This window comes from Anolis carolinensis, unplaced genomic scaffold, assembly GCF_035594765.1.
Source record: "Anolis carolinensis isolate JA03-04 unplaced genomic scaffold, rAnoCar3.1.pri scaffold_8, whole genome shotgun sequence".
NCBI lineage: Eukaryota > Metazoa > Chordata > Lepidosauria > Squamata > Dactyloidae > Anolis > Anolis carolinensis.
Window position 1 is genome coordinate 14,621,886 of NW_026943819.1, and position 27,112 is coordinate 14,648,997.

At 43.0% G+C, this 27,112-nt stretch overlaps 1 protein-coding gene across 1 annotated transcript; it reads left to right on the forward strand.

Annotated features, from left to right (window-relative positions):
- The first annotated feature begins 1,238 nt into the window (after positions 1-1,238).
- atp6v1b2 (ATPase H+ transporting V1 subunit B2) lies at positions 1,239-26,463 on the forward strand. Its single transcript, XM_003224218.4, has 14 exons — positions 1,239-1,412; positions 8,293-8,348; positions 8,843-8,941; positions 9,479-9,572; positions 9,670-9,747; positions 10,525-10,664; positions 12,552-12,653; positions 13,368-13,465; positions 13,990-14,113; positions 15,058-15,208; positions 15,606-15,688; positions 15,991-16,095; positions 16,366-16,495; positions 24,714-26,463. Exons 1-14 carry the CDS (start codon positions 1,289-1,291, stop codon positions 24,854-24,856), a joined length of 1,527 nt encoding a protein of 508 aa, XP_003224266.1. The 5' UTR covers positions 1,239-1,288; the 3' UTR covers positions 24,857-26,463.
- The last annotated feature ends 649 nt before the right edge of the window (positions 26,464-27,112 follow it).

Consider the following 27,112-nt stretch of genomic DNA (forward strand, 5'->3'; position numbering starts at 1 on the left):
GACTGTGTGGCCATGTTCCAGAAGCATTCTCTCCTGACGTTTCACCCACATCTATGACAGGCATCCTCAGAGGTTGTGAGTTCTTTTGAAAAGTAGGCATGTGGGGTTCATCAAGTGCTCTACTATGGCTGACTTCTCTGGTTGAATTACTTAGAAAAGTTCCTTTTTTTTTAGCCAACCCAGGATTTTATCATAGTATATTTACTGTATGTGATCTCATTTGTTTTATGACTTGTTTTATTGTTGATTGAGTTCTCTCATTGTTGTGTTTTTATATTGTCTGTTGCCTGGGCTTGGCCCCATGTAAGCCACCCTGAGTCCTTTCGGGGAGATGGGGCGGGGTATAAAAATAAAATTATATATATAGACGCTTTTGAACTCTGGTGCTGGAGGAAAATCCTGAGAGTGCCTTGGACCACAAGAAGACCCAACCAGTCCATCCTCCAGGAAATAATGCCCGGCTGCTCACTGGAGGGAAGGATATTAGAGGCAAAGCTGAAGCATTTTGGCCACATCATGAGGAGACAGGAAAGCTTGGAAAAGATCACGATGCTGGGGAAAATGGAAGGAAAAAGGAAGAGAGGCCGACCAACGGCGAGATGGATGGACGGTATCCTTGAAGTGACTGGCTTAACCTTGAAGGAACTGGGGGCGGTGACGGCCGACAGGGAGCTCTGGTGTCCATAAGGTCACGAAGAGTCGGAGACGACTAAACGACTGAGCAGCAACATATTATAAAACTGAGCCATGAAATAATCAGGGCCATCTAACACTTCCCAAGCAGGAAGCAGCCAGGCTTTGAAGCTGCAAGGTCATTCAGTGCTAATCAAGGTAATCAACTGCAACATTCACAGTTGCCTCAGACAAGAGTTTTTTCTCCCAACCAAGGATATATTAATCAAACTTGCCTAGTCTCCAATAGACCTCACAACCTCTGAGGATGCCTGCCATTGATGTGGGCGAAACGTCAGGAGGAAATGCTTCTGGAACATGACCACACAGCCTGCAAAATTCACAGCAGCCCAGAGCGATTACCATCACGCCCAGCCTGGGCTGCCCAAGGATGACGTCAGCAGCTAAGCCTGGAAGCCCGCGCACGTCACGAGCTCCGCTGGCCCCGCCCTTCAGCACGCTGGCCAGCTCCTCCGCTCCCCCCCTCCCCTTTTGGCAACTTCCGGACCTGCGCACTCCCCAGTCGGTGAGCGAGCGAGGGAGGGAGGAGCGTCTCCAGGAGGGGAGCTTATTAGCCGCGCCTGCGCACTCGCGCGGAAACCCAGACGGGCACAAGATGGCGGCGCTGCGGGCCATTCGAGGGATGGTGAACGGGGCCGTGTCCGAGCTGAGCGGCGGAGGGGCGCCCCGGGAGCAGGCGGCCGCCGTCACCCGCGACTACCTGTCCCAGCCCCGCCTCAGTGAGTATCCGGGCCGCGTTGGGAAGCGACCTGTTGCTTTAAGAGGCACTTCTCCCTGCCTAGGCCTTGCTGCGGAATATCTGGCAACAGAGCTAATTCTGAATGTCAGTAGACCCGGAATGAGGGCCAACATGCCAGGAAGAGAACAGGAAAGGCCCTGCCTTAAGCTTCTCCTTCGACTGGTGACAGTCAAGGGCCTGGAAGGCAGGGAAGAAATACAGGGAACTGGGCCTGTTTAGCTTGAAGGAGAGAAGGCTGAGGGAAGAGGATACCAGCAGCTTGTTTCAGTATCTAAAATGGTGACACATTCAGGACAAGCTTCTTTTCTGCTGCCCTGGAGAGTAGGATAGGATAGAGCCAGGGCTTCAAAACAGATGAGAGGGATGATTGGCCAAAACTAACAAAATGAACCTCAACAGGGACAAAAATGTAAGATACTCCACTTAGGCAGAAAAAAATAAAATGCAAAGATACAGAATGGGGGATGCCTGGCTCGACAGCAGTATATGTGGAAAAGATCTTGGAGTCCTCCTGGGGAACAAGTTAAACATGAGCCAGCAATGTCATGCTGCGGCTTTAAAAGCTAATGGGATTTTGGCCTGCATAAATAGGAGTCTAGTGTCTAGATGCAGGGAAGTCATGCTTCCCCTCTATTCTGCCATGGTCAGACCACACCTGGAATCCCACAGTGTCCAATTCTAGGCACCGCAATTTAAGGGAGATGTTGACAAGCTGGAATGTGTCCAGAGGAAGAGGGTGACTAAAATGATCAAGGGTCTGGAAAACAACCCCTTTGAGGAGTGGCTTAAAGAGCTGGGCATGTTTAGCCTGCAGAAGAGAAGGCTGAGAGGAGACATGATGATAACCATGTATCAATATGTGAGGGGGAGTCATAGGGAGGAGGGAGCAAGCTTGTTTTTGCTGCTCTGGAGACTAGGGCGAGGAACAGTGGCTTCAAACAACAAGAAAGGAGATTCCACCAGAACATTAGGATGAACTTCCTGACTGTGAGGGCTGTTCAGCAGTGAAACTCTCTTCCCCGGATTGTGGTGGAGGCTTTTTTCTTTGGAAGCTTTTAAACAAAGGCTGGATGGCCATCTGTCAGGGGCACTTTGAATGCAAATTTCTTGCTTCTTGGCAGGGGTTGAACTGGATGGCCCACAAGGTCTCTTCCAATTCTCTGATTCTTTGAAATGGCAGGAAAGAGATCCCACCTAAACATGAGAAAGAACCTCCTAATATTAAAGGGAATATGCTGCTTTGGAGTGTGGTGGGGCATTGTTTTCAACCATGGGCAAACTTTGGCATTCCCTCCAGGTGTTTTGGACTTCATCTCCTACAATTCCTAACAGCCGGTAGTCCAAAACACCTGGAGGGAGGGCCGAAGTTTGTTCATGCCTGTTTTAAACAGAGGCTTGATGGGCATCTTTTGGGAGGACTTCAATTGTGTATTCCTGCCTGGCAGAACAGAGCTGGGCTGCATGGCTCTTGGGGTCTCTTCCAACTGTAGGATTCTATGAAATGCTTTTCCGGGGCTGCAGCAGAGATGTTGGATGAGTCATATCCATGGTGATGCTCCCGTTTTTCTGCTTTGAAATCCAAAAGTGTGTCCTGTGACAGCATTGAATGCTATGAGATAACTTCACAGTGAACATGTTTTGGATTGAAGTGTCACTAATGGAGTAGACTTTATTGTCTGTCGCCTGTAAAGTAGTGATTTTCTCAACAGAATGGTTGAATGGTGGCTTCGAAAGGAAGAGGATTGCTGCAGTTAGTTCTAGGTGAATGTTCCAAGGTGAATGTGAAAGGAGAGGGTCGTTCATGAGTTCCTACTGATTCAGCAAATATCATTATATGTCTAGGTAAACATGGTTGACCAAATGGCACTTATGCCATAAATGTATTTAGGGCTGCAGCCTGTATGCTGTACAGACTGGATAATCAGACCATTGTCAAAACACCAGATCTCATTTGATTTGTGCTTTGGAGGTCCTTTTTGGAAATAACAAGGATCTCCAGATAGGAAAGGATCCTGCCTGAAACCCTGGTGAGCTGCTACCTGGTGACAGTATTGGACACAGTGACCCAACAATCTCACTCAGTTTAAAGCAATCTTCTGTGTACTTATCTGATGAAGTGGACTGAACTCTGTATGCTACCATCAAGATAGACTTTAACATGTCACAGGACCTTGTTTTATTGCTGCAGCAGACTCACATGATTATACCTTTGAACTCTGGATTTGGTAACTCTCAATTCACAAAGAATAGGCCCCTTTCTCTCCTTCCCGCTCATAGTTATTATCTCTCTTTTTTTAACAAACTGGATGAAATGTCACAATTCAGGCTCTTTGCTTATCCAGCTTTTTGACTGTGGCAAATCAGTGCCGCTTGGTGCTTGAGAAAGACCATTGGCAAGTACTCATTTCCATACTGACAGAAGGAGCAGATGGTGATATTCTTTCTCTTTTGCCTGAAGATGTTAGGAGCTCTTGTCATTTTTTTTAAAGACTGAAATAATGACATTAGGGATTGTCTATAAAAAGGAAATGAGAATACATGGTTTTGAAACATTCTGTGGGTTGACTAATCTGCTTGAGCTAAGTCTCAAGGTCATGTGGTACACTGCAGAGTAATGTGTAGTAGGAGATGAAAACAAGATGGTTCTCGTATGTCTAGTTCCAACATCCAAGTGCAAAATTCTTTTGGAATGGATGTTAATTTCTGTCACATGGGAATAGCTGTTGTGTTTCGTTCTAGCTCAGTATGTATAGGTTTTATTGTGTTGTCGAAGGCTTTCATGGCCGGGATCACAGGGTTGTTGTATGTCTTTTGGGCTGTGTGGCCATGTTCCAGAAGTATTCTCTCCTGACGTTTCACCCACATCTATGGAGGTTTACTGTTACTGTGTTGCAATCTAGGAGGAAAAATGAAAATGTGGCCACACAACAGGAAGATATATGTACTTTGTGAAATATAGAAGTGCAGTGTTACTACTGTAAAAGTAAATATGTTATGTAGGTGTATTATGTTACACAACAACTTTCAGCTGCTAGCATAATTTGAAGAAATGTATTTCTGTGTCACTTTAAATTTGTCTTGCAAGGTGGCATAAGACAATGTTATTTGTGTACAATAATGAATATTATCTCAAGTATTTCTATGTGATAATTAAAAATAGAATCATTGTCAAGCCAAGGCTTGAGCATTGGGGTGAGAACACACAAATCACCAAAGATAAACCATTTTTTTGAAACCAGTAGTTAATAATAGATCAAAATGCTATTATTAGAGATGGCACTGCATGACTTATGTGTAGATACCATATTGACAATTCCAAAAACTGACTCAGCTAAACCTGAAATCCTGTTATAACATTAATTATTATAATTATTATTTATTTACCACATTTATATCCTGCCATTCTCACCCCAAAGGGGACTCACAGTGGCCTTACAAAAAAGGCACAATTTGATGCCATAAATATACATACGATAAATTCCCAAATACATGAAAACTAACAAGTTAAAAACATCTCAACATTAAAACCAGAAAAACCCCAACTAATTAAAACCACATAATCCAGAGTCGTAATCCATAGCGGTTCCCGCCCTATCTCCCCGAGGGGACTCAGTGTGGTTTACAACAGATAACTATAATAATATCTAATGTCTTCTATCTAATATCTAATATAATAGTCACTATTATAACTCTCTTAATAGTAAATTCCGTTTGCTTCAGTGGGGTTTGCTTCCATGTTGATATGCATAGAATTTGGCTACAACACCTTTTTTATTGCCCCAATGAATTTTAATCTAGCCTAGCAATTGTGGTTTAAATTTTCCCTTGCTCCATTTTAATTGTCCCTCACCTCAGCTAGAAAACTTCCTAGGAGATCTTTAGATGTCAATCCTGGTACTGTAAATGAAATGAGAGAGGGTGTGACAGTATGACAGGACATTAAATTTTTTACTATTGTGAAATTTTTGGAAAGGGGAAACCCTTCCTTGCAGTGGTAAAGTTTGGTTACATGGACCCAGCAGAGTTGTGCAAGTGCAGGCCGGTGCCAGGAAATGATGTAGCTGAGATGCTTCCTTTCAAAATACATGCTGACAATTCATGGAGTGTGTACTCCCCCAGGTGTTGGACTGCAGCGCCCATGAGCTCAGCAGAGTCAGTGATGAGGGAGTATGGAAGTTGCAGTCCAGCACCATATTTAGAGTTATATGTTCCCTAGTCTAACTTCCATCACCATCTACCAGGATGTATGTGGTTTTGGGGAGATGGAGAGACGCATGTAAGTCATTTGAGTCTGGACCCTCTAAGGGAATACAAATCCTTTTAGTCTTTTACTAGCAAACATCACAGTTTAGTTAAATAGTAGTGGAGCCAGACATAGATCCAACTGACTTTAACTGTTTGTGCAGTAGCTAACTTACTGATAGTGTTAAAACAAGGAGATTGGATTGTCTAGAAACAACAGGAAATGGCCCTTTTGCCTGAGGCAGGGAGGGGGGATGCTGACCAAACTGTCACGAGTTAAAAAGTTCCCCACAGTAATGCCTATGTATGTAACCAGCCAGAGAAACAAGAACTTGCAGTACAGCATTTTAACCCAAGCTGTAGGTTTTAGTTTCATTGCAGAGGAAGGAATTGGCAAGTCACCTTTGAGTATTCCTTGCCTAAGAAAACACTATGATATTCATGGGGTCATCATACGTTGAGCGGTGACTTAAAGGCATGCAAACACACAAACACTGAATAGGGCAAATTGGAGTGCATGGCAAGGGAAGATACCCCTGTAACAATTTGCTTAGTTACATTTCTTAGCAGATAGAATATGAAGATAATTCTTTTGTGATCAACATGTTTTCATAGAATATTACAGTATTTGTATTATCTCCTATTTGAACTTAAAAGTGAACTTAATTGTAAAACATGCAAAATGGGTCAGTTGAAATGAGGCAGACCCACCCCCCCTCGCCAAATTCACATTGACATTGGAGACCATATTTCATATAGGTAAACTAAAATGAGGCAGATCTCTCCTTGCCAAATTGGCACTGAGCAAAGTTATTGTGAATTTTAGGAATAATTTAGCAGAAACATTTTGCAATTGTTTACCTGGTACTAGGAGATGGTTATCAACATACCATTGTCAGAATGTGGCAAGGCAGTACAGTGTTGTGGTTGATTATATTGTTTAACCCTGAATTGTAAAGAAATCTGAACCAGTTTATTTATACATACCTGCCTCAGAAAACAATTTTTCAGCATAGTTTACAAAATAGGTAAGGTAAAGGTTTTCCCCTGACGTTAAGTCCAGTCATGTCTAACTCTGGGGGTTGGTGCTCATCTCCATTTCTAAGCCTAAGAGCCGGCATTGTCCGTAGACACCTCCAACGTCATGTGGCCGGCATGACTGCATGAAGCGCCGTTACCTTCCCGCCGGAGCGGTACCTATTGATCTACTCACAGTGGCATGTTTTCGAACTGCTAGGTTGACAGGAGCTGGAGCTAACAGGGGATTGAACCTGGGACGTTTCGGTCTCCAGCTCAGTGCTTCGCCACCGGGGAATGGATATAGTGTGATAAGAACATATTTCTGTCTGCAAAATCTGTAACACTGTGTCACTGAACCCGTTACACAGCTAGTTTAGTTAGTGCAATATAAAACAATAAAAATGATAGAAAGCTAACATACAATTAAACTAGATCTAAAAGACATGTATAGTCAAAACAGTTTTTCTGTTTAACTGCCAGAAAGTTTTGATTGTGCAGCAACAAACATGGTTACTGCATATTTACAGTATAAATATATCAGTGTTGACAAGAAAAACAGATATGTCTTTAACACACTTCAGGTAAAGAAATTCATACTTTTTCCTCCCGCTGCTCGAGCTGATCACCAATATAAAGAAAAGAGAATTTATTTTGCACATGCACATATTTTAAACTTTAAAAGTAAGTTGTGGAGGAGGAAATGTGGATTTTGGTTTGGATTCTTCAACATGTAATGCAGCTAAGCAAAGAAACCTAACCTATAATGTGTGAGGCAGTATTTTATTAAACAACTTGCCAACCACAGCAGGTAGCCAGGATTTCCACAAAAAAACCAGTGGGCAGCTTGACTTCCTCTGTAGGCTATTGACAAGAAAGATGTATTGTTCTCTTTCTTATCTTGTTCAAACTTCAAAGAAACTGGTAATTTCCATTTCTGTTTTAGCCTCTTGGCATTCTAGAAGGTAAACCTGTAAACCTCCAACTTTTAAGTTAGAATCTTGTATGAGGATAATACTTAATGCACTTGATGGAAAGGGCTAATTGTTCAGGAAAGTCCATGTCACATTTTAAGGGCCCAGACCAATCGACCATTTTAAGGGCCCAGAACAATCTTTTACATTTAGTATATCTTAACTTTGCAGTGTTTCTGGGTGTTAAAAAATGGACTGATCTAAGAAATCAAACAGGTTAAGAGTTTTGTCAGTTGCATATTTACTTGAAAGGAAGTTTCATCAAATGTATCTATTTGTCACTTTACAACATAGTCCTGTGCAAGTTTACTTGGATGTAAAGTGCACTTTGTTTAATGCAGTCCTAGTCTTATTAGTCAGTTATCCTATTCTTGGAATAATCTGGTATGCTCATCCTTTCCCTGTGTTCCAGGGACAGCTGATTAATGATTACTGCACCGCCTTGTGAGACTGATAAAGCCATTTTGCTTCTCTTTTCACAGGTCATGTGAGTTTGAATTTAAACACTGGGCATTCATGAAAGCATTCAACCATTTCTGAACACTTCTATCAGTGCATATCAACATGTTTGTATTTCTCAACAGTCAGAAATGTACTGAATTATCTAAATGTATTTTTCTCCCCCAGCATATAAAACGGTATCTGGAGTCAATGGGCCATTAGTAATCTTGGATCAAGTGAAGGTAAATCTTAAGTTTTAATGGAGTCTTGCAACTTGTTTTATAACTGCATCCTGCAGATGTGGTCTCATTTACACCCATTGACTTAGAACAAATGTGCACCAGCACTCTTTAACAGAAAAGGCTAAAGATCTTGTAAAACTACAAGTCCTGTGATTCCATAGCGTTGAGCCATTTTAGTAAAAGTGGTTTCAAACTGCATGAATTCTACCATTTAGGTGCACCCTTAGACAATGTTTCTTGTTGCCCTTCATATACTATAGTAACTATTAATTATGGCTGACCTGCAAGCCAGCATTATGGCTGTTGAAATGTCAAGATGAATTCTTATGAGAGGAATGGTGAAAAATCTGACCAGTCTGTGTTTAAATGCTAAAAAGCAGGTTTAACTTTTGGATTCAGTTTATGTTGGAACCTGGAAAAAAGACTAGCATTCTTGCTTATGTACTGAATCTGTTTTTTCTGGACTTGCCTAACTTTCATTAATTGTCTTTTAGTTTCCTAGATATGCAGAGATTGTGCATTTGACGCTACCCGATGGAACAAAGAGAAGTGGGCAGGTGCTAGAAGTCAGTGGATCCAAAGCTGTAGTTCAGGTAAACGGGGATGCATTGTGTTTGATATTCAGGTGTTTCCTTTGAGTTTGTCTTCTATAGAAGCAGAACTCATGGCATTGGAAGTATTGCCCTGAGTTTCCTCAATCAGACAGAGCTGCCTTCATATTTTGTCAGCATATGCAGCAGTAGTAGGAAATTTCACCATAGCTACTGAATTTTGGTAATAATAGCAGCAGATTCAACATTATTGTAGGCTTAGAGGGAGGGGACAATGAGAACCCAAATGCACATGATATGTTGCACAACTCCGCTTTATTGTCTTGTTTTAGCTCATTATTTGCATTTCCTCTGGTGATTCCTGGCTTGCTTTGTTTTTACATTCAGAATGGATGAAACTCAGAATTGTCTTGAATTGCAGCAGTAACCTCTTCAGACTTCTCAAACATAATGAAGATGTTCTATATTAACTTCTCTTTTGATTCCAGTTCTGTTTGTGACCTAATCAACCTGACTAACTACTACAGATCATTTAATACAATAGTATGATGTATTAAAACATGTACTTTTTTATTTGAGGTTTTTGAAGGAACTACAGGAATAGATGCAAAGAGGACATCTTGTGAATTTACTGGGGATATCCTTCGAACCCCAGTATCTGAAGATATGCTTGGTGGGTATATATATAGATATATATGAGAAAGTTGTCAGTTTCTCCCACATAAAAATAATTGTTGCTCTGATAACATAGCTTCTCTCTTGTGCTACAGGTCGCGTGTTTAACGGATCAGGGAAACCCATCGACAGAGGCCCTATGGTCTTGGCTGAAGACTACTTGGATATCATGGGTATGTCTCCACAAAAATGAACAAGAAACCTTGTTTCTGACTTTTCTGACTTGAAAATCCACAAGAGGTTGAGGAAGTGATTCCTCCCACACACACATCCTCTCAACATTTTTGAAGGATGTGATTTTCCCCCGCATAGAGCACTAACCAAAGGGAAAAATCTTGGTGCCTTAGTTTTTAGGTCTGTTTCTGGGGTTGCCTGGGGTGCTGATTCAAAAAATTGCATCTGATACACTACAGCAGCTCTAGTTTCTTTGGCCCCTTCCACACTGCCATATAAAGTCCAAATTATCTACTTTTGGGTTATATGGCAGTATAGACTCATATAATCCAGTTCAAAGCAGATAATGTGGATTATCTGTTTTGATAACCTGGATTTTATGGCAGTATAGAAAAGGCCTTAGATATAACTATCACAATTTCCTATGGGTGAGCAGATGGGTGAGTATATGGCATGTGTTCTGCATCTCAAAACGTTGAGCTGATAGGGGGAAACTGGTGCCATTTTTGGAATTGGCAGGTCAGATATTCTCAGAAGCAAGTCTCATATTTGAGACACCAAAATGTGTGCTGTCCGGTGTAATAATTGGCAGTAAAATGCTTTCCCCCAAAGATTTACAGGTAAAAATAATTTTTATAACTGTTAAGTTTGTTTGAAAAAATTAAGTATTGCTGTTGTGTCTGCATTTAGGAATAGATGATGGAATTAATATTCTTTACTGCAAAACTAATGCAGATTAAAAATGATGGATTTTTCCTTCTTTCAAAATAAAAAAGGTCAACCAATCAATCCTCAATGTCGAATCTACCCAGAAGAGATGATTCAGACTGGCATTTCAGCTATAGATGGCATGAACAGTATTGCCAGAGGACAGAAAATCCCTATTTTCTCTGCTGCTGGGTTGCCCCATAATGAGGTAGGTGCTTTGATGGCATTTCATGCTCAAGGTTGAGTGACATAGTTTTTCTAAGTGTTCTGAAAACCTGCAGAGGTGCCCTGGAAGAGCACTAATAACATGCGCAAGAAGGAGGTATTTCTTGGCTAATGAAAGACATTGTGTTTAGTGGGAATAGACAGTTTCAGTATAGCTTGATATTTTTTTTACCCTGAGATCCTGTGGACTGCCCCAAATATCCAAAATCAGTAAGAAATCAATTTCTAGTTTATGAAGAACAGAAATACTTCAATGTTTAAAAATACAAAGATACCCTGCAATACTTTAAAAAAATAATTCCTGCTCTTCAGGCTTTGTTTTTGAGTGGAAGAAAAGGAGTAATCCAATGGAATTCCAAAATACCATTTCATGATCTGACGTGATTGGGTTAAGGTGGATCCATGGGTTACAGTGGACCTTCAGTCTCAATACTGTTAAATAAAGTGGGTAAAAAGTGTTTTTGAGATGCCAACAGGTCAAAAGAAATTTGTCCAAACTTGTCATTTAGTGGACGTGGGAGCATTTCCACTGTTTTTGATGTGCTCTTATTGTTATTATCCCACTTTTCTCCCACAGGTGGGACTCGAAGTGGCAATTTTATGCTCAAGAGAGGCCTTTTTTGAAACAGGAAGTTACTTCTTCTCACTTCCTGCTTTTAAAAAGGCATAAATGACCAGGAAAATAAGAATATTATCCTAGTCCAGAGACATAGAGCTTGTTTATGTGTTAGTGAAGTAAGATATTCGAGTTTTGGTGAGGGATGGATAGACAACCATAAACAATTAAAATCAAAAGTAAAATGATGTGAAGTGTTGATTTTGAAAGACTTCGAGAAAAAATTGAAGAGGATTTGCTCAAAGATATGTTAACCATCCTGTGCCGTCGCGCCTGGGGCTGTAAACTCTTAGTGAAAGAGGCATGGACGTGACATCTTTCCCCAGGGGATTGCTTCTTGCCCTCCTTTAGGGAAACTGGAACTCCCAAGGACCAAAACACTGTAGTTAACTCAAAAACTGGGTTTATTCTTCACAAAGGGGGCAAAAGAAAATATACATTACAGTCTTTGGTTGTTTAAGTCCATGAAGCTTGTCCAGATCCCTCTTTCTCTGGCTGTGACTGCCGGAGCAAACTCAGCCTCAGTCCAATGACCTATATCTGAAGACAAGAGTCTTCCTCTGTTGCCAAAGGACTGATGTGAAGGCGCTTGAGACTCCTCAACGTTGTTCAGGTTGGCCCTGAACATGAAGTGTGAGTCCCAAGGGTAAGAACCTCAGAATTGGTGCTGAGAGGTAACTTTTGAAGGGCTTTTGAGCCAAGCCTCTCTTTCACGTCCATCCGATAAGAGAACTTGCTGATGGAATGAAAAGGAGGAAACACAGTCCTACTCCAGGAAGAGGTGGAGCCAAACAGTTTTGCTGAGTGAGCAATATAACAGGTACAAACAACATTGATTGACAGATATAAATAACCAATCCAACTACATTTACAGGGTAAGGGCAAAATCAGGCATGATACAATTCAAATCTTGCAACTTATAGTTCCAACACATAGATGGCGCCACTCGCGCCGTCACACATCCTTTTTCCAGCACTTGTCCTGTTAACACTGTTAGGATAGTAACGCTTTTATTCATGATTTTTTTTATCCCTTCTTACGCATTATTTTTCTATTCAGCAGATAGGTAATTTACCAACCTACTTTTAGGTTTTAGCTCCCCACCCTGATGTATCAGCGACTGTGTTTAAGAGTATGCCAAAGCGAAAGCAAAAATGTCATTTTGTGAATCATGTGTGAGAAAGCTAAAACTCTGAAATCATCATCTCCCTGAAAATGAATGTACTGTACATTTTCAATCTTTTTCCCTTTCAGATAGCAGCTCAGATCTGTCGCCAGGCAGGATTGGTGAAGAAAACTAAAGATGTGATGGACTATAGTGAAGAGAATTTTGCCATTGTGTTTGCTGCTATGGGAGTAAGCGACTTAAGTACATATAAAATGGCTATATGAGTTCACTGTCTATAACAATATGTACCAGACAACTGGAAAGTGTATCTAGGCCGAGGGCGACCATGTTTTCCCCAAATCTCCCTTGGGCCCCACGTCCTCCAAAAAGGCCAATATAACTCTGTTTTCTCTTCATACCTTCTCAATATGGCAACAGGAAGTGGAGCTTTGTCTCTTAACAGATACAGCTTCACTCATTTTGAATATGACTCTAAAGGAAAACATAGGTTCCAGATGCTCCTGAGGATGCTTTCATGTATTTAGAGATGTTAGGGAAAACATTGCTTCAAAAATCATCTAATTTTATTTTGTGGCAGAAGAGGCTTTGGGGGACTTTGTCCTGATTGATATATATTTAATATGTATTACATGTAGCAGAACAGCAACTGTAAACAGGTCACATAATGTGTTTGTCCATGTAGTATTCCTCCCCAATTAAGAAAGGCTTAATTAGACTGTTTTCTATTTCCTGTTCATCTGTGTGTAAAAACTTACCTAATGTACATTTTTAAACCTCCCCCCCCCCCATTTAAAAAGCCTCCAAAAAGAAAGAGAGCCCAGCAACAAACTGAATTGATGGTGCTTTGTAGTTGTCTGCTTCATTAAAATTAAGCTTTGCTTTTTGGAGCCGAAATAATTTTTTGACTTTGTAATTGACTTTACTTTAATGTGATGCTGTAGGTGAATATGGAAACAGCTCGGTTCTTCAAATCTGACTTTGAGGAGAATGGATCCATGGACAATGTGTGTCTGTTCCTGAACCTGGCCAATGATCCAACGTATGTACATAAAATATGATGTTCTTCATAATCAGAAAGATTTCCTGAAAGCTGTACAGTACTCCATTTATTCTAGAGCAGTGGTTCTCAATCTGGGGTCCCCAGATGTTTTGGCCTTCAGCTCCCAGAAATCCTAACAGCTGGTAAACTAGCTGGTAAAATGTGAGTAGATCAATAGTACCACTCAGGTGGGAAAGGTAATGGCCCTCCATGCACTCATGCCGGCCACATGACCTAGGAGATGTTTACAGACAACGTCGGCTCTTAGGCTTAGAAATGGAGATGACCAACCCCCAGAGTTGAACACGACTACACTTAACGTCAGGGGGAAACCTTTTACCTTACATCTTAGCTACTTTACCATAAAAGCATATCTGTTCTGCTAATTTCTAGATGGTTACTATTGAATGATACTCAGTGCATCTTGTCTTTTGTGTCAGCTTTGTTTTCTCTGAACAGTTCTTTTTGCAGCGTTGGTCTCTATTTTGTGACAAGATTAATTGGATTCCATTGTCCTTTTCCAGCATTGAGCGCATCATCACTCCTCGTCTTGCCCTGACCACAGCAGAGTTCTTAGCTTATCAGTGTGAGAAGCACGTCTTGGTCATTTTGACGGATATGAGCTCCTATGCAGAAGCTCTGAGAGAGGTACTTATCCTTTTCAACAAATCAATCTCTGCCTTGCATACAAATGGATTAGAAAATCAGAGAGATATAGGTATTTCTAAGGAGAAATCTAACTTTGGTGATACTTCTAATAAATGTGATTATAGAAGTCAGTTTGTAGATAACTGAAGGAAAATTTGGGAATAGATTGTACCTTGAATTAATTCATTCTTGGCAACTAAAACAAATCATTAGTTGCCTGTATATACTGTTCCTTCTATCGAGAGAAAAACCTTTAGGTAAATATGAGATGCTAATGACATTGTAATTTTATTACTGTCTATGCAAGACATATTCACAGTAATGACAGATCTGCACTTCTTACCTGTGAATTATAGTAGAAGAGATTATTGTTCTGGCATCCTTCCGACAAAGATGCTGTTTCTTGCCAGAGTGCTTCTGACCTCTAGAGTGTTGGTTCTGTATAACATATGGTATTTTTACAATGTCATGCTTTAAAATAATATGCATTATTGTTGCAAATTGAACACCCAATTGCAAGTTGCAAACCTGGATTTCTGAATTTAATACAGGAGGAATGATTACCAAGAGCTGCTGCCTACTCTCCCTGCTTTCCATACTTCTAATTCTATGCAGCATTTGTTTAGTTATGTTTTGAACACAAATCCTTCAACTCTGCATCGCCAATGTTGCTTGTTCAACAGCTGTTACCTTGCAAATTATTGCAGCACAGGCAGTATACATCTGTGCTTTTATCATGTAAGCATGAAACCTTGGTCCCTGCTCTGAGAAATTAACAGTCTCAATATTGATAAAAGGAATAGTGTTAACTTTCTGGTGATCCTTGACTCAGCATAAACCTACATCAAAAAGCTTACCATGTGTTCCAGAGTAGGAATGTCAATGCTGTGCGTGAGATGGTCCCAACATTTCCTAACTTCTATCTTTGTCTCAAATCCCCAAAGGTCTCAGCAGCCAGGGAAGAAGTGCCAGGCCGACGTGGCTTCCCTGGTTACATGTACACAGATTTGGCCACTATCTATGAACGGGCTGGGCGAGTCGAAGGCCGGAATGGGTCCATTACCCAGATTCCTATTCTTACTATGCCCAATGACGGTAAGCCTACTTCTAGCCACTGTTTACATCTAGGCATATTTCCAGATTCAGAATTCCTCCCATCTTTTGTATGTGACCATGCCTAGCAGACTGGAGATAGTTGTGTCAGAGCAGTTTCAGACTGAGGAAGAAATGTTTACAGAGTCAGTTGTTGATCCTTTGAGGTCGTTATCAATAGAAGTTAACAATCTTTTTGAATTGTTTCTTTTTTCTCCCCTAATGATGGCCATGATCCTAATTTTGACAGCACTTGAGGCCTCACTGGTCTGGGCTGTCTTGATAAAGGCCCAGTTTCATTTTCTCTCCCCTCAGTTTGGTCAACCTCTCTGTACTTCATAACAAAATGAGGCATTGCAATAAGTAGCCATCTGAAAGCATTAATTTTTCTTTTTTGCAGACATTACCCACCCTATTCCTGACTTGACAGGATACATTACTGAAGGCCAGATCTATGTAGATAGACAGCTGCACAACAGACAGGTCAGTATATTAGATATCTAGCAAACAAAAACCTCGGTGGAAGTGGCTTGGATCCAGATTTCTTCATGATTAAGACCTATAAAAATCAGAAAGATTTAAGTGAATCATACCTAGCTGTTTTGATTTCAGTGGATCTATTTAGAGTCTGCCTAAGATTGGATGCAAGTTTCTGTTGCTTTCAACTTGTTTTTAATGCAAGTTCAGTTGGATTACATGCTCACTGCTTCTAATGAAAAGTGATCCTAAAGATTCTACTTCCAGCTTTCAGGGATATCATTGTGAAAACATGTTTCCTTTTGCAGATTTACCCACCTATCAATGTCCTTCCCTCTTTGTCTCGATTGATGAAATCTGCTATTGGAGAGGGGATGACAAGGAAAGATCATGCTGAGGTTTCAAACCAATTGGTAGGTGTGATGTTTGTCATTTACATGCATATTTTGAAACAGAGAACAGGCAGAGGAAGTTGGGGAGAATATTGTGTGCAGTATTGTGATGAAATGCTACTTTATTTGCTTTAGGATTCCTAATTTTAAATCAGTTCTCAGTCCATATTGCTTAAAACCATTTTCTTGGCTTTGTGTCCCAGATTCCAGACTGTGAAGCTTTATGTCACAATAAATTTGTTTGTCGTAAAGATGCATAAGACTGTGGCTTTTCACATTTTTCCTCTCTAGTATGCCTGCTATGCCATTGGGAAGGATGTTCAAGCCATGAAAGCTGTTGTAGGAGAGGAGGCACTTACTTCAGATGATCTTCTCTATCTTGAATTCCTGCAGAAGTTTGAGAGGAACTTCATTGCTCAGGGTAGGTCCCTCATATTTCAGGTGCCTGGGAAAAGTTATGATTAAAGAAAGAAAATTGTATCATCATAATCGATTCCACATTTTTCCCAATTTGGGAGTCAACGTAGCTTAGAGTTGTTGTTGATGATGATGATGATGATGATGATGATGATGATGATGATAGTAATAATAATAATAATAATAATAATAAAACTTTATTTATACCCCGCCACCATCTCCCCAACGGGGACTCGGGGCGGCTTACATGGGGCCATGCCCAAGACAATACAATAAACCATAACATAATACAATTAAATAATACATTACATAAAATAAACAGTACAACATAAGATCAAAACAGCAATATAACACGAGCGGGCCGCATGAATACTACATTTAAAAACTAGATTAAAAATTAAAACTCTGGGTGAGAAAGGGATCAGAATAAAACCTCGAGGGACGGGACATCAGATAGTGAACCAGTCTAGAGGATAAATATCGGGGGGGAGTAGCAAAGAACATTTACTCTCCGAAAGCACACCGGAAGAGCCATGTTTTTAAATCTTTCCTGAAGGCTAAAAGGGTGGGGGCTTGCCTGATTTCAATGGGCAGCGAGTTCCACAAGCGAGGGGCCACCGCAGAGAAGGCCCTCTCCCTTGTTCCTACAAGGCGAGCCTGAGATATAGGTAGTGGCGACAGGAGGGCCTCCCCCGATGATCGGAGAGGTCGGGCAGGTTTATGATAGGAGATACGGTCACGAAGGTAGGTGGGTCCCAAACCGTTTAGGGCTTTATAAATGATGGTCTGCACCTTGAATTGGGACCGGAAGATGAACGGCAGCCAGTGGAGCTCCTTAAACAGGGGAGTAGATCTCTCCCTGTAACTCGCCCCCGTTATTAGTCTGGCGGCCGAACGTTGGACCAGCTGTAACTTCCGGGCCGTCTTCAAGGGAAGCCCCACGTAGAGCGCATTACAGTAGTCCAGTCTAGAGGTAACTAATGCATGCACCACCGTGGTCAAGTCAGACTTCACGAGGTATGGTCGCAGTTGGCGCACAAGTTTGAGTTGTGCAAAAGCCCTCCCGGCCACCGCCGACACCTGCGCTTCAAGCATCAGCGCTGAATCCAGGAGGACCCCCAAACTGCGGACCTGTGATTTCAGGGGGAGTGCAACCCCGTCCAGCACAGGTTGCCACCCAATACCCCGATCCGACGAGCGACTGACCAGGAGGGCCTCTGTCTTGTCAGGATTGATCCTCAGCTTGTTCCTCCTCATCCAGTCCGCCACAGCGGCCAGGCACTGGTTCAGCACCCGAGGGGCTTCCTTGGAATCAGGTGGGAATGAGTAGTGGATTTGTGTGTCATCTGCGTAGAGATGGCAACACCCTCCAAAACTCCGGATGACCTCTCCCAGCGGTTTCATGTAGATGTTAAAAAGCATGGGGGATAAAATAGACCCTTGCGGGACCCCACAGGTCAAAGGCCAGGGGTCCGAGCAGGTATCCCCCAGCTTCACCATCTGGGAACGGCCCTCCAGGAAGGACTGGAGCCACTGCAAAACAGTGCCACCGAGTCCCATCCCGGAGAGCCTCCCCAGAAGGATACCATGGTCGATGGTATCGAAAGCCGCAGAGATGTCCAGGAGAACCAGCAGGGTCACACTCCCCCTGTCCAGTTCCCTGCGGAGGTCATCCACCAAGGCGACCAAAGCCGTCTCAGTGCTGTGCCCAGGCCTGAAGCCAGACTGCGAGCGGTCCAGAAAATCAGTGTCATCGAGGAACTCCTGGAGCTGCGTGGCCACCACCCGCTCCAGAACCTTGCCCAAAAACGGGAGGTTGGAAATTGGTCTGTAGTTGTTACATACAGATGGGTCTAGCAAGGTCTTTTTTAGTAACGGTTTTACCACCGCTTGCTTAAAACAAGATGGAAATGACCCCTGACCCAGGGAGGCATTTATTATAGCCACAAACCAATCCAACAACCCCTCTTTGGCCTGCTTAACCAGCCAAGAGGGACAAGGATCCAGAGCACAAGTGGTCGCCCTCACAGACCCAAGAATCCCCTCCACGTCATCCGGAAGAACAAGCCGGAAAGAATCCCACAAAATCGGACAGACAGGTGCCTCGGTTACCTCCGCTGGAACTACAATTAAGCTGGAGTCCAACTCATGGCGTATCTGAGCAACTTCGCCTGCAAAGTGGTGCGCAAAATCGCTGCACCTAGTTGCCAAGTCATCAGGAAGCCCCTGGGTCTCAGGAGGCCGCAGGAGCTCCCCAACAACTCGGAACAACTCCGATGGCCTGTTGGCTGCAGACGCTATGCGGGCAGTCGTGAAAACTTTCCTGGCTGCTCGCAGAGCCACGGAGTAAGCCTTAATAGCGGCTTTAGCCCGTGCTTGGTCAGACACATCCCGAGATTTCCTCCAGATGCACTCTAGTCCCCTCCTCGCACGCTTCATCACAGCCAGCTCCTCAGTGAACCAAGGAGTCAACATGACTCTACGCAGCGAAAGAGGACGTTCAGGAGCGATCGTGTCAAGTGCCCTTGTCAGCTCACTATTATAGCGATCAGCCAGGACATCGACAGGATCGCCAGTCTCCAGAACAGGAAGATCCCCAAGAGACCTCAGGAGTCCATCCGGATCCATCAGCCTCCTGGGGCGGACCATCTTAATGGGTCCACCACCCCTGCGGAGGTTAGAAGACACGGCGAAACTCAAACAGATCAGATGATGGTCAGACCATGACAATGGAAGAATATTTTGCTCTTCCACTCTGACTGTCCCACCGTCCACAATGAAGACGAGGTCCAGCGTGTGTCCCGCCTGATGTGTGGGCCCAGATATAACTTGAGTCAGCCCCATGGTCGTCATGGCAACCATGAAATCCTGAGCTGCACCTGTCAAAGAGGTCTCGGCATGAATATTAAAGTCCCCCAAAACTATGAGTTGTTGGGAGACCAGGGCCGAATTGGAGACCACTTCTGCTAGCTCGGACAGAGAGACTGCTGGGTCGCGGGGTGGACGGTACACCAGCAGAATCCCCAAGCTGTCTCGGGCTCCCACCTTCAGGAAGACACACTCAAACCTCGAAGACTGCGGAACGGCGCATCTGATCAGGGCGATGGACTGCCGAGCAATCACCGCGACTCCTCCTCCCCGCCCCCCAGCCCTGGCCTGCTGATGCACCCCGAAACCTGGTGGGCACAGCTGAGTGAGATTCACACCACCCTGCTCGTCCAACCACGTCTCGGTGATGCATGCCAGATCCGCCCCCTCATCCAGGATCAAATCCTGGATAACAGCTGTTTTACCGTTGACGGATCTGGCGTTCAAAAGCAGGACCTTAAGGCTGGGAGGTCTGTCCTGAAGACTACCACACCTATTCCTCTCCAGGGTCGCAAAAACTCTGTTGCGCTTCTCCCTGGGTCGAAAGTGACCGTTCTTCCTTCTCCCCCAAACCACCTCAATGAGACCCTGCCCGTGGAGACCCTCTCCCCCCTGGAGAGATGACTGATTGAGGTTGCCCATTGAAGGGGATAGTCAGCTGTCCTGAGATAGAAAATCACCAGCAATACTTGGTTGTTTAAAGGAGGGGCCTATCTCCGCTGGTGTAGGAGGAAAGGAGTCATCTAACAAATCATCATCTAGCGTGGGAAGGGGGCTAGGCACTAATGATGTCTGAGAACGAGACTGAGAGGTAACATAGACATGGCCTAAACCTGGGGGATCTTGTCTACCAAGATTCCGCCTGATGTCCAGGGGGCGAATCAATGGGTCTACTAGTACCCTCCTGAGAGTAATGCCCCACTGTTGAAGTTTGGGCCTATACAAAAACAATTCCTCCATCAGTGTTCTGTCTTCCAATCCAATGAGAAGACAAATGGAGCGGTTCCAGGACTGATAGTCTCTACGAAGCCAGTCGATAGTCTTGATCTTCACTTTCGACCAGCTTAAAGATAGAATTTGTGAGAGAGATGTCCGGACCGCTCGCTTAGATGTCCATCTTCCTCTGTTCAATAGTGAGTCTTGCACTTCCACTGCCACCTTATTAGTTCGCAACAGATGTTGGGAATTGCAGTAAGTGTCCAGGGAGTGTCCAAACAGTTCTGGGGACAGCGTGTTGTTTGTCCTCTGAGAGACTCTATTAGTTTCCTTCCGGCCGTCCCTCCCCTGACTCTGACTCTCTTCCCCAGATAAAGACTCCACCCCATCCCTGGCCCCTTCCAAGCCTGACCTATTGCCTTCCTTCTGCTCCTCTAGCTTTTTTCTTCCCTGGCTTTCCAGAGCATTTAATTCCTCATTAATATTAATAAAGCTGGTTGGTACAGTTTGTATAATGTCTATAGGAGAAGGATTCTTCACCATTAGGGAAATTCCTTTGAAAAGATGGTCAATTTTCTTGTTCAGTGTCTCCAACTGTTGTAAAACAGTACTGAACGATTTCCCCAGTAGATCACATAGGAAAAAGAGTTCGTTTTCCCTCGATGTTTCCTGCCAACTCATTCCTATTACCTTTCAAAAACCTTCCTATAATATACCTCTCTAATCTTTCAAAATTACCCCTCGTTTCTACTATCTCTTTCAGCTCAACAGTATCTCGTCCAACATACACATACAGTAGAGTCTCACTTATCCAACACTCGCTTATCCAACGTTCTGGATTATCCAACGCATTTTTGTAGTCAATGTTTTCAATATATCGTGATATTTTGGTGCTAAATTTGTAAATACAGTAAATACAGCATAACATTACTGTGTATTGAACTACTTTTTCTGTCAAATTTGTTGTATAACATGATGTTTTGGTGCTTAATTTGTAAAATCATAACCTAATTTGATGTTTAATAGGCTTTTCCTTAATCTCTTCTTATTATCCAACATATTCGCTTATCCAACGTTCTGCCGGCCCGTTTATGTTGGATAAGTGAGACTCTACTGTACCTTCATTCACATTCTGGGACCATCAATTTACCAATCAATAAAACTCAAGAACTCTCGAATCCTATGTGATCACTTCCTATGACCTAAGTACCAGGTTCTCAAACCTGCTTCCTATCAGAGTCTCCCTGAAATTAGATAAAAACTTTCTCACTCCTATCTATAATACACACACACACATATACACACTCAAAAGGAAAAGAGGAAAAAAAATATTAATTAATTAAAGAAATAAAATAAAATAGATGGCAGGCTGCAGCACTGAAGAAATGATCCAAGCTATTCCTATCTAGAACTTCCTCATTGATTCAGTCTCAACCAGTAAAATTAAACTCTCTAATTAAAAAATAAAATAAAATAAAATAAAAAAGAAAGAAAGAAAAAAGAAAAAGAAAAGGCTTGATGGTGTCAGGTACAGGAAAACCCTTTGTCACGCGGCACTGGCCCTAGCTGTTGATTCCAACAGGGCAGGGGCAGATGGAGAGGTCGGCCAAGCCCAGGCAAGTCCCAAGGAGCAAGATGGTACACTCCACAGCGCTGCTTCCTGTGTCCTTTAGGAGGATAGGCAATGTAGGAAACCCCAGCGGATGGTGAATAGCAGCTGCAATAACAAGAATGCCTCCAGGGGGGAAGGTCTCTAACAACAGCAGCAGCAGAAGTAGAAGTCTCTGCAGCCTTTGAGCCTTTGAAGCAGCTAGCACTGATAATTGGGTGTTAATGGCTTCGGAAACAGCCAGTCCCAGTCCCAGATGGAGAGCCGCCTCGGGAAGAAAGCTCACTGTCACGAGTCAAACAGGTAGGCAGTGTTAGGCAACACAGCGGCCAGCTGCAGAGGAATGATCGGCTCCGAAGAATTCAAAGCAGCGGGAGCAGTGTAAACCCTCCTCCCAAGCTGGTCGTTAGCGATGGAGAGGTTAGAGACCAGCAGTGGCCCTAGTGACAGAAAAGTCAGTTCCAAACAGCAGCAACAGCAGCAGCAGTTGTTTAGTATAGAGAGGCAGAATGAGGGAGAGCGTTCCAGCCCTGTTGTAATGGCGGCTGCAGTAGCCCTCTACCTCTTCTCTCCCGATCTTCTCTTTCCCCTTTCTTCCTGCTGAGCCACGCGAATTAGCCCCCAAGGCCTCCTCCAAGACCCTGGATGACCAAACAAGAGCTCTAGCTAGCAAGGGTGGACTCAGATGGGAGGATTAACTTGGATTATGTTTTCTCTTACCGAGCTGCTGTATAGTTCCTGCTACCTCTCCGCCATCTTAGCCAAAAAAAAAATAAAAAAAATAATAATAAACTGAATCTAGACAAGACAGAGGTCCTCCTGATCAGTGAGAAGGCCGAACAGGGTATAGGGTTACAGCCTGTTCTGGATGGGGTCACACTACCCCTGAAGGCGCAGGTTTGCAGTCTGGGGGTGATCCTAGACTCATCGTTGAGCCTGGAACCCCAGGTCTCAGCGGTAGCTAGGGGACCTTTGCACAGCTAAAACTTGTGCACCAGCTGCGCCTGTACCTTGAGAAGCTGGACTTGGCCACAGTGGTCCAAGCTCTTGTTACATCCCGATTAGACTACTGCAACGCACTCTACATGGGGCTGCCTTTGAAGACTGTTCAGAAGCTACAATTAGTCCAACGGGAGGCAGCCAGGTTGTTAACCAGAGGGAGCGCACTACTCTTCTGTTACGTCAGCTCCACTGGCTGCCAATTAGCTCCCGAGCATGATTCAAAGTGCTGGCTTTAGCCTATAAAGCTCTAAATGGTTCCGGCCCAGCTTACTTATCCAAACGTGTCTCCCACTATGACCTACCATGCAATTTAAGATCTTCAGGGGAGGCCCTGCTCTCGGTCCTGCCAACCTCACAGGTGCGGCTGGCGGGGACGAGAGACAGGACCTTCTCAGTGGTGGCTCCTCGGCTGTGGAACTCCCTCCCAGTGCCATCCGGCAGGCTCCATCCCTTTTGAGTTTTAGAAAGAAAGTGAAGACCTGGCTATGCAAGCAAGCGTTCAAAGAATAAGTTTCTTTGGCTTCGACTCGGTCTGGACTAAGGTTTATGTACAAGGTTTTGTGGATGAATGGCTCAAGTATTTTGTATTGTTTTAAATCTGTTTTTAATTGCTTATGTTTTATTCTTTTGTATTGTTGTATATTAACATCAAATTCTGCCAGTTTTGTAAGCCGCCCTGAGTCCCTTTGGGTGAGAAGGGCGGGATAGAAATGATGGAAATAAATAAATAATAGTAATAGTAATACATTTATTACCCACTTCTACCTCCAACTCGGGGCAGGGTACACCACCATTAAAACATAAGATAAAACACTATGAAAATACATACAAGATACAGAGTTACAATTTAACTTCTGTCTCATGTATTTGAATACGTATATGTTTTAATAAGGAGCCCCTGGTGGTGCAGTGGATTAAACCGCTGAACTTGCTGACCAGTAGGTCAGCCATTCAGATCTGGGGAGTGGGGTGAGCTCTTGTCATTAACCCCAGCTTTTGGCAACCTAGCAGTTCGAAAACATGCAAATGTGAGTAGATCAATAGGTACCACTCTGGTGGGAAGGTAATGGCACTCCATGCAGTCATTCCAGCCACATGACCTTGGAGGTGTCTACAGACAACGCCGACTCTTTGGGTTAGAAGTGGAGATGAGCACCAACCCCCAGAGTCAGACATGACTAGACTTGATGTCAGGGAAATACCTTTACTTTTAACTATGTTTTAACATGTGATTTTATAAAAAGTATTTGACTTTGCTTTGCCCTCTTTTGAGCCAAAAAAAGTGACGGGTAATAAATTTAAAAAATACATAATTATTATTCTGACAATGGTGATGGTGACAATGGTTAAAATCAACTGATAAAATACAGATTAAAATTCACAACTTAACATTGACTATGTTTTAACGAACATCGTTAAAAATTCACAATATACAAAAGTTAAAAAGCAATTTGAACTATCACAAAATTAGAATCATAGAATAGTAGAGTTGGAAGAGACCTCATGGGCCATCCAGTCCAACCCCCTGCCAAGAAGCAGGAAAACTAGAAAATTAGGACCGATTAACAACAGAAACTGTTAAACAACAACAAAACCAAAAGTCTAGCAACTGTTATGGGGCCTATTTCCCCTAACAAGTAAGTCCCCAAGGCCTGCTGGAATAAAAAGGATTTTACTTCCTTGCGGAAAGATGGTAAGGAGGGTACCAGTCCAATGGCTGTACTCTGAGCCATTAAAAGTGCCATTCTTGCCTCAAAGTGTAATCTGTACTCGTATGTGACTGTGGCAGTGCTTCTTCCTTTCTCAGGGCCCTACGAAAACCGCACTGTTTACGAGACCTTGGACATTGGCTGGCAGCTGCTGCGCATCTTCCCCAAGGAGATGCTGAAGCGGATCCCTCAGAGTACGCTGGCAGAGTTCTACCCCCGAGATTCCACCGCAAAGCACTAGTTGCACCTTCAGCTCCACAAAAACGCTGGGTTTTTCTTCCCTTGTGTTGGTGTTTACTTGTCATCCCTGTAATTAAAACCAAGAATAAGTGACATATTTGTGCCAGTGTTCCTGATGTTTTAAGCTGATAACAGAGTTTAAAATATTCTCTTTCTAAAGCTCCTGGATCTCGAGTGGTTGACAGTTCTATACAAAGGAGGAAATGAACTGTCTTCACAACCTTTAATTTGATATCTGGGTGAGAGGAAGGGGGGATCAGAAAATACTTTGTTCATTGGCCTGCAAAGTTATTAATAGCCACAGAAGAGATGGTGTTGAAGAAATCCTCTTCTTGACTTGGCCATCTTGGTCCATCCAAATTTCTGCTGCTCCAGGCCTGTTGCATAGGACTTAATGTATTCTATGTAGACATGCCAACAGAATGAGAGAGAGTAGAATGAATGTAATGACAGGATATTACCCCCCCCCCCCCCCTCTTTCAATAATGACAGAGAAATTTTACACACAAAGACCTTGCAATGTTTGCACACCCCAGTGCTTGCTGAATGGACATGTACACGATTCCTACCTCTTCTGTGAATTTTGGCCTGAGAGTCACTGCTGACTACTCCAATTGGTCAGTTTCACACTTTCCATCCACATGTTCAGATGTGGACATTAATGTGAAGCGGTAGCAAAATAGGTATCTTACACCCACTTTTTCCAGAATAGTTTGGGCTGAAAAGCTATGCTGGTAGAAGTGCAGTGTTGATAGCTACTGATTAGTTTGAACAGTGTTAGTCTTTATAACCAGCCTGAGGGTCAACATTTGAACAAAGCTGGAGCACCTATTTGTAATATAACTTTTCCCTCAGAAAATACACCAGGTTGGGGTTTGTGATTTGTTAGTCTAGGCAGGCTTGGACTAAATGAGATAGTAAAAAGTGAAGGCAAACTGGATATGTGAAGGGATATTTTAAATTCTGTTATTGAGCAGCCCTTTGGATGATACTTGGTTTTGAACCACACCTGACCTTGGGTTTGTACTGAAGCAACCTTCCAAATAAGAAATTGGCTAGCTGTATGAAACTAGATGAGAAAGAAAGAAAAATAGTGTGGCATTTGTCCTGTGTGTCATTGGCAGCCAAGCACTTGTATGGAATGAGCCTCAGTAGAATTCAAAGCCCAGGAGCCAGTAGGATCTGTGTGTCTTTGCCTTGATTTTGCTTTCCAGGCCATTCCTTGGGGCCACTCCCAGCACTCCAGCTTCAACGACCCAGCTTGCAAACTGTTGGCAGCATCCAAGATCCTGCCTGGGGGGCTTGTGATGGCTCAGGCGGCGTAGACTGTGCTGGATCCAGCCTCTCCCTTCCGCAGCCCTCCGATGCTCTCTCCTATGCAGATCTCCTTTGTATTGTTTTGGTCTGTGTGCTCTGTATCAGTTCAGTAGCATTTTCTTTACTCTAGCGCATTCCATCAAAGTTGTGTCAATTCTATATTTTTCTCTGGACAGAAGAGGGGGGAATCATGGGGATGGGGAGATAGCATGAAATATTTTAATGTAGGAAACTGTGATACCTAAATTAAGTTAAACATGAAAAATAAATGTTCAACAAAGTGGAACTCTGCTTATTTCTGAAAAGTAGTTGTTTTCTTGGGGGGGGGGGGGAGGTCATCATATTGTGTGCTGCTTGATGCTGTATTACAGTGCTTTTCAACCTTGGGGTCCCCAGATGTTTTTGGCCTTCAACTCCCAGAAAATCGTAACAGCTGGTAAACTGGCTGGGATTTTTGAGAGTTGTAGGCCAAAAGCATCTGGGAACATAAGGTTGAGAACTACTGCTCCATTATATTGTGTGTATTTATGGATCTCATATAAATAATATATATACAGGGTGTTTCAAAAAGATAAACCCTATTTGAAATTGCTATATCTCTGCAACCAGGAATGAAATGCTTACCCCTTGAAAGGATGGGGCATAGATCTTCAAAAAATTACTGCTAGTTGCCTCTCCCAGTGCACAAAAAGCTCCTAGCCTCAGTCATTCCCAAACTTGTGATTCTGCAACATAAGGCCTAATGAGATATTCTCCATTTGCAGTGGTCTTTTTAATGTTCCTTTCTGACTCAAAATGGTTAGTATAACTTGACTCATTAAACGATTTGTAACTTTTTACAACATGTTGCCATTGTGAAATATACAAATACTTCTCTACATTTCACAAGAATTCAGCAAAGAAAGTGGTGGCACCATGTCTGAAAAAACAGAGCAAAGCA